The 11,974-nt window shown below is 38.2% G+C and overlaps 1 protein-coding gene across 3 annotated transcripts in view; it reads right to left on the bottom strand.

The window, feature by feature from the left end:
* LOC111779891 (protein PIR) overlaps positions 1–11,694 on the bottom strand; it is a 39,471-nt gene extending 27,777 nt beyond the window's left edge. For all 3 annotated transcript variants that reach the window (XM_023660081.1, XM_023660080.1, XM_023660079.1), the window contains exons 1-3: positions 11,505–11,694; positions 11,241–11,313; positions 843–907 (exon numbers count right to left, since the gene is read on the bottom strand). In XM_023660081.1, coding sequence (XP_023515849.1) covers positions 843–907; positions 11,241–11,313; positions 11,505–11,558 — 192 coding nt within the window. In that variant the 5' untranslated portion in view covers positions 11,559–11,694. The remainder of the gene's footprint in view (positions 1–842; positions 908–11,240; positions 11,314–11,504) is intronic.
* Between the last annotated feature and the right edge of the window lie 280 nt (positions 11,695–11,974).

Here is an 11,974-nt window from a genome sequence, read left to right as displayed (position 1 = left end):
CAAATTAAGCTTAAATAATTCTAAGCATGCAACCTAAGTTATATAGAATTGCAAAGAAACGTCTCTCTAAGCTAAAAGAAAGCACAAATGCTCTTTTTACCACATTTTTCAAGTCTCTCTTTACAAAGACAACGTACGTAGCTTTATATAGCCTCAAAATGATATCATTCACCTTTATATGAGGTATTGCAAGAGTTGTATCCTTCGTACTTTACGACCATAATTAGCCATTATGAAAATGTAACATAAAAAGTAAATAAAAAATCTTAAAACTAAAAATATATTAATGAAACACCATAAATATGAAAATAGTAGGTTTCAATCCGCCATCCAAGAATTTGTAACCATCCAAGAATGATGAAACCTCACTTGAAGTAGCTTGAATCCATTGTTGCATAAATGAAGCTTGATTCTTCTTTAACGTGGCATTAATTGCAACTTGAGTCCAACTTTAATAAAACTTGACTTCACTTAATGTGATTAGAGTTTATCGTGTAGTAATTTGAACAACATTTTTCAACCAATATCTTTCAAACCAATGCAAATAATTCAGAACAAGGGAGATAAGAACAGATTATTCTCACAACTTTGCACTTTCATAGCTAAAAACTTATTTGAATGAACTAATATGACGAAGCCACTAAGCTTGAGACCAAACTGCGATGAGGAAGCTAGAGGTTGGAGGTGGTGGAGGAAGCGGTAAAAGAACGGGATGAGAGAGGAAAGAACATCTGGGGGTTGGAAAACTCATTGCCACGTTTCTTTATGAATGAAAAGTTAGTTAATGTTCACAGATAAAAGAATAGACTTAAATATTTGACATGAAAAGTAAAACAGCATACCAACTGATTGAGAGCTTTGGTGTCTTCTGCTAGAGATAAACGATATGCGGAAACATCACTGTACTCTGCAACAGAAATTCTATATCAGTTACGTAATAATGAATCATCTTATATTGAAGGATGCCGTTATACAGAAAAACAAAATATATTATAACAAAATGAATATTTAGAACATAAGGAGGATGAGAGATCTTCAAACTATAAACTCAAATAAAAAAATTACAAGAATCGAAAATAACTAAGTGTCAGTCGTGGATCATTACACGTAGCAATAATATAAATTTAACACTAATTATCTGAGAACATCAACTACAAGCGAGAGAATTTTACTAATATAAAATACTTGGAAAAAAACAGGCGCACCACGTTCAGCAACAATTCAAACAATTGAAACACATAAAAAATATAAAGATATATAGTTAAATGCTTCAGCTGAATTCTACTACCACTTCCTTGAATTTATGGAATCGTAACAGGAACTCAATATACTGCTTCACTTAAAACTTCAATCAGAAAAGATTCGAGGATAAAGCACTTTCATTTGGTCTTATAACATTTGACCTTTTTTTTAAAAAAACAAGAAACAAAGTTTTTCATTGATATAATGAAAAGAGGCTAATGTTCTATAGATACAAAAGAAAGCAATAAAACAGTAAAGTAAAATAACGGAATTACAAGGGAATATAAATGCTTGCTAATTTAAACAGAAATCTTGAATAAAGTATCCAGCAAAAGGAATAATGGAATTAGGGAAAAATGAGATTTGACGTATTGTAACTGAATTTGTTACCAAAGTATATAGGGTTTGACTTCGAGTCCACCTCACCACTGTCAAACACCCATTTTTAACAAAACATAATGCCATTGATTAAAGTCAAAGCCACCCTTTTGTTTTTTTTCCTGTATGCATCGAGATTATGGAACCAAATGCTTTCAGCTTTTGGTTGGTTGATGGTTCTACCACATGAACCATATTTTCTCCTCACCCTTGTGTTATTGGGTCGTCACTTAAGCAAGGAAAAGAAGTTGTTGTGGATACACTTTGTTAGGGCTTTCTTTTAGATTACTTGGCAAGAAAGGAATAAAAGAACTTCCAAAAATAATGAACTTACTTTTGAAAGGTTTTTTTTGTACAAACAATCTTCTAAGATAAAGAAGTTGTGCTGCAGCACAACAGCAACCTTCAGACACGTCCAATATCAGAATATTCTAAGACATCCAATACAGGACTAAGTGATGAGTTTCGTATTTTCCATCGTAAAAGGTAAGCACACATGTACTTAGCCTATTTCTTCGCTATCCCTATTTATCTCATCTTGGATGGAGTTGTGAGTACGATGGGTATCTGAGTACAAAACACATGGTATACAAGTCTATTTTTTACTAAATTCCTTGATTTTAACAAGGGTTTCCTAGGCACGCTTAAGCCCAGAATGCAGCCTCTGCACATTGCTTCATGAAGAAGGTTCCCTTAATGAAGCCCAATTGAGGTGCGCGCCTCAATGCTTGTGGTGTGCACCTCAACACCTTAAGCCTCATTTCCTATTTTCATTTTTTAACTTTTTCAATTTGAAGGAAGAAATGCATGAATATTCTTACAATCTCAATTAAAAGCTCTATTTTCTTAACTTTTGCATCATCTTAATATTCATCATACTATTTGTCTCCATGTATTAAAATTAACTTATATTTTTCTATCGTGCACCTCACAAAACAAAGTTGTGCCTCGCTCTTAAGCTTCAAAAGGCTATTACACCTCAAGCTTTAGAAAACACAAGAGCTCCGACAGGTGGGAAGAATAGAAGTCACCGAATGATATTTCATAGTAGACAAGTTGTATAATCAAGGAAACAGCAGGGTCTATCCACCAACTACTTAGGCTCCCAAAAGAATATCCATCCCATAGCCCACTGTGCCATGAACAGGGTGAGGGAAGAAAGGAAGCCGATTAGAGATGGCTTTCTAGCGATTTTAGATAGTACCTCTCTAGACCTCGCCAAATAATCAATTATAAGGATGGGTGCACACTTACCATAACCTTATGTCATAAGATACCAAACTCTGAGGAAAGTGCCACAACCACTTAGACAACAAAGTCTCATTCCACGCCTTTAAATTCTCAATACCTCTTAAATCTACCGATTTGGCCTATATATAAATGTGAATATTGGAGCTTATTAATCTTTTGTCCTTTATTGTAATTTTATTATTCTTAGTCAAGGCTTCCATGCTTGCCTACTAGGAAGCACAAACATATTTTTTACAAAATGTTTGTGTTAGATGTCACAGCAATGCTTTTATTCTTAGTCAAGGCTTCCATGCTTGCCTACTAGGAAGCACAAACATATTTTTTACAAAATGTTTGTGTTAGATGTCACAGCAATGCTTTTATTCTTAGTCAAGGCTTCCATGCTTGCCTACTAGGAAGCACAAACATATTTTTTACAAAATGTTTGTGTTAGATGTCACAGCAATGCTTTTATTCTTAGTCAAGGCTTCCATGCTTGCCTACTAGGAAGCACAAACATATTTTTTACAAAATGTTTGTGTTAGATGTCACAGCAATGCTTGTCCAAAGATGCATTGACTGTAGTCGCATGACGGATGTCTTGGTCATAATTGTCCAGGACATGTTGTCCATGGCCGCACGCCCGTTCCAAACCTCTTTTTGTTTGTTTTCATATTAGATAGGTATTTACTATTATTGTTGTCTCAATATGGGGGTGTATGATCATTCACCAAAACCATGGCTATATCCGTCAGGGTTAAAATGCCCCAAAACGTACTATATGGGGATATGACTAGTTGTCACTTCTTCCTACCCAGGTTATATGCTATCAAAGCCGTTGTTATTGCCTTTTCGTTTTTAGCTTATAACATTGTTTTCTTTCAAATTGTTTTCAACGTATTTCCTCGCTCACGTTTTCTAAAACATTTCTCGCAAATGTGACTCAAGGCTCGAGCATACACCAACATTATCCGCGAAGTCTGGATTTCTCACGGCTGACTTGTTTGCTAGATTAGAACAAGTGCTGCACAATCGCTGTCCCGTTGCCGCAAGAGTGCGATTGAGACATTAGACACGTGTCCAACACTAATACGTCTACGCACACTCCAAATAGTGTTGGACACATTAAAATTTGTGTCCTTTTTTCATAATTACAAATATGTGATGGGCATGTACAGACGCCTAGGATACGCACAAACACAAAAAAAAAAAAAAAAAATCCAAATCTTTGTGATCAGCAGCGACGTTGGAGAGTGGCGATCGGCGACGACATTGGTCAAAAACGGCAGTGTTGGTCAGAAGCATGGTGGCTGCAAAGAGGCGGTGAAGGGAGGAAGATCAAACGAACGACTAGAGAGGGAGGAAAGCATGATAGGGGTGAAGGGAAGAGACTTTGAAGGGGAATAGAAAGAAGCCTGGGAGGGGGAAGGGAAACATATTTTAGTGGTTCTTTCTCTTAAATGGGCTAATTTTAATGTCGTTTTCAATATTGAGCTTGATTTCGTGGGCAATAACTTATTGGGTTTTATGCACCATTTAAATTTTAAACTACATTTAATTGTCATTTAAGTCTTCATTCACAATTTTTTATTGTAACGATTTTTGGTTTGATCTTTTAATAACTGAGTTAGGGATAGAAGTAGAATCAAGTGATGTAATAAAAGAATTCGGGCGATGACAATTGGTTATAAGAAAAAATGAAGAAGTAGGCTAAGTACACGTGTTTAAACTTCACAACAGGCAATGGGAAGCTCAATGTCAAAGAAACTACTGGCATAGGACACGTGCCTGAAGGTTGTTGTGGTGGCCGCCTAGAATACTCTTGAGTAATGGGTGGGCAAGGAGGAATAGAAATTAAAGAACATGGAGTAGGGGAATAGGCTAGAGAGATAATCTAATTGACATCCTCCCCTTAAAACTGGCTCAATAGTGATGGAGTAAAAAGACATATCTGCCAAAAATGTAACACCAGGAGAAATCATTGTTAAGACTAGGATAATAACAACGATATCCTTTTTTAACGAGAACAGCTAAGAAATATGCATTTCAAGGATTTGGGGTCTAACTTGGTACGATGAGACAAACATCTCGAGCCAAACAAGTGCAACCAAATAGTTTTTGTGCAACCAGGAACAAAGATTTTGTTGGAAAAAGAACACAACGAGGTATCTCACCAACAAAAAAAGATAAAGGCGTTCTATAATCAAGAAGCAAGTTTGGAAATTGTGTTGGCCCAAAAATGCTTTGTAACATGCATTTGAAAGGATAATCAAGTACGTGCCTATTTTTTCATTCAGCAGCTTCATTTTGGGATAGAGTATCAATAGATGAAGATTAATGAATAACACCATTTTTACGTAAGATCAAGCATATGAGAAAAATAGTCACCAACATTATCAGTGCGCAAAGTTTAAAGAGAGACATTAAACTAAGCTTCAATTTCATCATGGAAAGCACAAAAGTAAGAAAGTAAAAAGGATTTTTTATTAAATATAACCAAGTCAAACGAGAATAATCATCAATCAAAGTAACAAAATATCCAAATCCTATTTGAAACACGATTGGACATGAACCCCGAATGTCTAAATGAACTAATTCGAAGGAGCATTAGCTTGTTTATTGACTCTAGGATTGGAACTAAGACGATGAAATTTGGCAAATTGATACGAATCACATGGGGTGCAACTCCATAGCAGACCACAACTTTTGATATTTGGTGATAAAAAATGTAAAGATCCCCGATTTAATATTCTTTACCAATAATCTTCTTCGTCGTACGATTTTGAGACAAGCAATAGCCAGGAAAAAAAGAAAACAAAATAGTTGTAACAAGTGAGTTTACTAACAAAAATCAAGTTAAAAGAAAGTTGAAGCAAAGGTAAAAGAGAAGACAAAGAGAGATGGTGTTAATTTATGGGTGATAGATCCAGAAGATGTTGATATGCCTGCCAAAGCGAAAACTACCTTGCTATATGGGTTGTAGCACAAAGTCTATGATCCATTTGGAAGAGGATGTAGGTATGGTATCTGGTCTCATGGTCATGCTTGTCCAGAACCTGTTGCCCATGGTCGCATGCCCACGACACGTCAAACCTCTTTTACTTGTTTTTGGGTTGTATTACTTTCTTAATTCATTTCTGGTGTATGGCTATTCGACGAGATCATGTCGAGCCCTGCCAGACCTAAATTGCCTCAAAATGTACTACAGGGAGACCAAGTAGTCACTAAACCTCCCCCGAACAAGTATTGTAATCTCCCCTGCCCAAATATTGACTTTCACAATGCTCAATTTCAACTTGTTTGCAACAATTTTCCTTGCCCATGTTTTCTAGAACATTTTCTCTCAAAACATGGCTTGAGGCTCGACTATACACTAGAATTGTCTGCAAAGTCCGACTTTCCTCGCACAATCGCTAGTCTGTTGTCTATAAAGTGTGATTGTGACAAGTGGTATTAAAGCTTCGTTAGCTTCTAGTGGCATCAAAGACCAAAACGATGTTGGCACTAAAGAAGTTGGCTAAGTCGCAAGTTGAGCAACTCACTGAGATTGAATATGACGTCCTTCTTAAAAGAAATCTTCGACACTGTCTGCTTCTTGAAAGGTCGAGTGACAGAATTGAGTGGAAAAGTCAATAAAATCGACGCAATGGGCACCTGCCGGGATGGGTTGTCAATCAAAGAACTGATATTCAGAATTGACTCCCTAGAAGAAAGAGCTACACGATTGAACAGTTTAGAACGCGAAGGTAGCACTGAGAGTTCTATCGCACACATGGAAGGACGTGTCGAAGAGCTAGACATTACACAAAGGACCATGCTGAAACATTTCAGCAAATTGACTAAAGATTTCAAGACAACAATAGAAGCCATCAAGGGAGAGATGGCTGAAATGAATACCCAATTGAACTTGATCATGCTGGCCGTAGAGAATCAAACCCGAAGTCAAGCTTAAGTTAGCCTCAACAAACTAAAGATCCCAGAACTCAAGGCCTTTAAAGGGAAACGGGATGCAAAGGAACTCGAAAATTCCGTCTTCAACTACTCAAAAGAACTCAAAGTTACCTTGGTCACAATGTATCTTGTAGGTGATGCAAAACTATGGTGGCATTCGAATGTAAACAACATTCAAAGCGGGTTATACACCATAAAATTGGTGGGAAGACCTCAAGAAAGAGTTGAGGAGGACTCAGTTCTTCCCCGAGAATGTAGAGTTCATAGCAAGGTGAAAACTGCGAGAATTGAAACACACAGGAGGAATCAAAGATTATGTAAGCAGTTCTCGACCTTGATGTTGGACATTAAAGATATATCCAAGAAGGACAAAGTATTCTACTTTGTCGAAGTGCAACATTGGGTGAGAACAAAATTATATGAACAAAAGGTGCAAGGTCTTGCAGTTGCATTTGCTACCGCAGAAAGACTCCTAAACTTTGGGAGTGACACCAGTTTCCAAAGAAGAAACACGCCTCCCACCCCCAAACTCTAGGGGCAAACCATATAAGCTAACAGGTCAAAAGACTGAACGGCCCAATAGATCGAATGGAGGGAATAGATAGGCCTCCTTAAAATACCAATACTGGTCCATCTCGAGGGTCTTACCCCCAAAGGAACTACAATGCATGTTGTGTAAAAGCCCCAACTAACTTTCCTATTACCCTCACCGAGCATCCCTCAGAACACTCCAATTATTGGTACAAGAGAGCAATGACCCAGGAGCCGAACCAGCAGTAGAAAAAGTGGAAGACCACGACACTCCTAAAATGTGGTCGTTGAAATTTTTATTGGTCATTCAAAGGAAGATGAGTAATGACCCAGGAGCCGAACCGGCAGCAGAAAAAGAGGAAGACCATCACACTCCTAGAATAAGAGTGTTGAAATTTTTATCGGTCATTCAAAGGAAGATCGATCCGAAAGAAGTGAGAGAGAAGTGGCTAATGTTTGTCAACGCATTGATAAATATGTGACACAGCAGAAGCACCTTGGTAGACTTGGGCGCGGCCCGCAATTTCATCTAAGACCAAGAAGCCCGAAGATTGGGCTCCGAATAGAGAAAGACTAGAAAAATGAAAGCGATTAATTTAGAGGCCCTACCTATTATTGGGGTCTTCAAGAGAGTCTCTTTGAAATTGGGGGCTTGGTCTGGAGAAATGGATCTAGTCGTGGTTCGCATGGATGACTTCGACGTGGCACTTGGGATGGACTTCCTTCTTGAACACAAAGTTATCCCAATACCATTGGCGAAGTGCATAGTAATTACTGATTGTAATCCTACCGTAATACTCGCAAGCATCAAATAGTCGTGCAACTTGATAATTTCACCCTGCAACTCAAGGGAGGACTCGCTCAAGAGAAGCCCACATTTATGACCATACCTTTGGTGGAATAGGTAACCACCACCAATCCTGCCCTGAAGGAAGTTCAAGACGTCCTACATGATTATGCACCTCGTCGGGGCATTGATCATGAAATCAAACTCCTAACAGGGGTCAAACCCCCGGCGAAGAATGCATATTGGATGGCTCCACCAAAGCCAGTCGAGTTGAGGAAGAAATTAGATGAGTCGTTGGTTATAGGGTTCATCCATCCAACATAAGCACCATAGGGGTCCCTTGTGTTGTTTCAGAAAAAGAAAGATGGAACAATACGTTTGTGTGACTACAAGGCCCTAACAAAATGACAGTACGCAATGAATACCCATTATCGATTATTACCGACCTGTTTGACCAGCTGCATGGGGCCAAATATTTCATGAAGTTGGACCTAAGGTTGAGATACTACCAAATGCATATTGCTTAGGGAGATGAACCTAAAACCACTTGCGTGACAAGATATGGTGATGTCCTTTGGCTTGACAAACGCTCTAGCTACGTTCTATACCTTGATGAACCAGGTCTTTCACGAGTACTTGGACCAATTCTTTGTGGTGTATCTCAACGATATTGTTGTATACAGTGCCACATTGGAGGAACACAAGATACATATGCGCTTAGTCTTTAAAAAGTTTGAGGCAAAACCAGCTATACGTGAAAAGAGAGATATGTACCTTTGCACAAAAATGTATTAACTTCCTAGGGAAAACCAGCCTGGATAGCGAGAAGGTAAAACCTATGCACAAAAATGTATTAACTTCCTAGGGAAAACCAGCCTGGATAGCGATAAGGTAAAACCTATCCAAGAGTGGAAGATCCCCTGCTTCAATAACCAAAGTACAATCCTTAATGGGATTGACAAACTATTACAGGCGGGTCGTTGAAGGGTTTTCAAGGCAAGTCGCCCTGTTAACAGAACTACTGAAGCAAGACCACTCCTGGTCGTGGTCAGATGAATGTTAAAAGGCCTTCGAAGATCTGAAGGCAACCATGACGAGGGGCCCTCTCCTCAACTTGGTAGATGTCTCTAAGCCTTTTGAAATAAAGACGGATGCATCCGACGTTGCATTTGGGAGTGTCCTTGTCTAGGAAGGTCACCTCATTGCCTATGAAAGTCGAAAACTCAACAATACAGAAAGGAGATACACATTATCAAAAAAAGGAATGCCAGCTCCCATCCTTTGTCTTAGAGTCTGGAGGCAATATTTGCTAGGATCTCACTTCGTGGTGAGGACAGACAAAAGTATCATTTGCCACTTCTTTGACCAACCAAAATTGACGTCAAAGCAAGCCTAGTGGCAAGAAAAATTAGTTGAGTTCGACTTCAGGTTCGAACATAAAGCAGGAAAGAGTAATCAAGTTGTCAACGCACTGAGTCGAAAGGGAAAACCTGCGGCCCTATGCATGTTAGTCCACATTCATTCCAGTAAGAACAATGGGCCGATGCGAGATATCATACAGGAACACCTACAAAGAGACCCTTCAGCCAAAGCCATTGTCGAGTTAACCAAAGCCAGAAAGACAAGACAGTTTTGGATCGAAGGGGACCTTCTGCTGACGAAAGGTAATTGGTTCTATGTCCCAAAAGCAGGAGATCTCAAAAAGAAACTCATCCAAGAATGTCACAACACTTTATGGGTCAGTCACTCTGGGCAGCAACCTAAGTATGCCTTAGTGAAAAAGGGAAACTTTTGGCCGAACATGCGATACGACATAATGCAATACATCAAGAAGTGTCTTGTCTGCCAACAAGACAAGGTTGAAAGAGCAAAGGTCTCAAGTCTCCTCGAAGAGGCCAATACCAACAAGACCTTGGGAGAGTGTGTCCTTGGAGTTCATAGTAATTTGAACCATTTAACATATGTTATGTGATCTTGGAAGTAAAGGGAGCTACATTAGTTACCACCATCTGTTTCATCTCAGTCATTAGTGACAGACTGAAGATAAAGCTCAACAAAGAGAAAACCAAACTAAACTGCAAATATTTACAAAACCACAATGCAAACAACACAACCCAAGACAAACTCAAGAGATTTTGTCGAATCCAATCACACGAACAAGTTGAAAAACACAACTCGAAACAAACTCAGTTGATTGAAGTTGATTCAAACAACCTATGCGCCTTCACACGTCAGCTCGTGGTAGTGGAGATAGATCTGTTGGGTAGCGCATGTAACTCACGCGCGGGTGTTTCTGACAAATGATGGCTCTCCTCTTAGGGTGGGCGGTGTTGAGGAATGGTCACTCTAATGTGATGATCCAAGCTTCATATATTAGCCCTATGTCTAGGAAAAGGAACCTTAACCGCCAAAAGAAAAAAAATATATATTCTAAAACTCTAGATATTGCTCTCATACCATGAACACAGTATTGGAAAAATACTTGGTTGTATGTTATATTAGTGGGTCACATATATGTGTATGTATATAGGTATACATGAGAGCCCTAAACTAAGAGGACGACTATACATAATAACATATATTATAACAATAAATTCTTTTCACACTCTAAATCACTTTTTGAATCATCTGAGTCCCATTTCTTATATTGATTTCTTGCATACTTGTTTCTTTTTCATTAAATCAATCAGAAGTTGTTTCTCATCGAAATGTGTGTGTGAGCTTTGCAACAATGAGCAAAAGAATGAACATGCTAATTCGCTCAGGTAACTGATACTAGGTTAACGGAGATGATGGCCTCGTATGAGGGCAGCTCTCAACATAGTTCCTTGACAACAGAAGCTTGCCTCAATAAAGTCAGCCCTAATTTGAGGACATAAAGGACTTCAATAGCGAATAATATTCCAACTCTATTCTCAGTTCATCCTTAGCAATTGTCATTGAAAATACAATCACCACAACTCCTCTGTTCCGTTCCAGTAAAAAGTTTCTATTACGATCGCCCACATTTGAAGAATAGAAAAGGTATCATTCAATAGCAGGCATTCTTTTCAACTCCAAAATCATAGCCGTACTAAATCTAGATGCTCGATATCCATACAAAACTCCAAAAAATACATACCTATCGGACTCTCAGTTGCGCCTCTCTCAGTTGACACCCAAACGCCAGGTCCTTGCAACTCTGGCTGGTCATCCTACATGAATTGAAGTCGAAATGTAAGAAATGCAAGCATTCAAATTGCAGCAGAATTCTGACCAAAACATATTAAATTTAAAGCTGAACAATTGAAACAAGTCTCACGAAATCGATTAGTAAAGCATCGAAAATCAAATAACCATTAATAAAACAAGCAAATGATAATTTCTGAAACTGGTCAAGCATTACCTCAAGGGAGAATGTGGACAACGCAGCAATGGCTTCTTCGACGGGGACAGCCATGGAGGACTCAAGCAAAGAGAGATCTAGAAAGCAGTCTCGTTTAAGATCATAAGTAGCTAAGAATCTGAGTTGAAATCGTTCTGGTTCGGTAAACTCGCTTTCTTCGTTGATTTCTTTGTTTTTACTCCGAATTTCAGTTGAGGTAGTGTTCTTCAAGAAATTATTTGGGTCCGGAAATGTATCGTTGCCCTTTCTCAAAATAAATCGATAAACTAAAATTATATATATATACATAAAAATATTTAAATTCATAAATCATTTCAAAAACATTTTTTAAACAAATATTTTAAATAATAATTTTCAACTAAAAAAATATTTAAAATATTATTAAACTTAAAAAAAAAATATATGTGTTTTAAAGGTGGAAGCTAAGACGAAAAAAGGGAATCGACCAGTGACGGAGGAGGCTAGGTTAG

The sequence above is a fragment of the Cucurbita pepo genome, chromosome LG18 (genome assembly GCF_002806865.2).
Source record: "Cucurbita pepo subsp. pepo cultivar mu-cu-16 chromosome LG18, ASM280686v2, whole genome shotgun sequence".
Taxonomy (NCBI): domain Eukaryota; kingdom Viridiplantae; phylum Streptophyta; class Magnoliopsida; order Cucurbitales; family Cucurbitaceae; genus Cucurbita; species Cucurbita pepo.
This window is presented reverse-complemented; position numbering and strand designations above follow the sequence as displayed.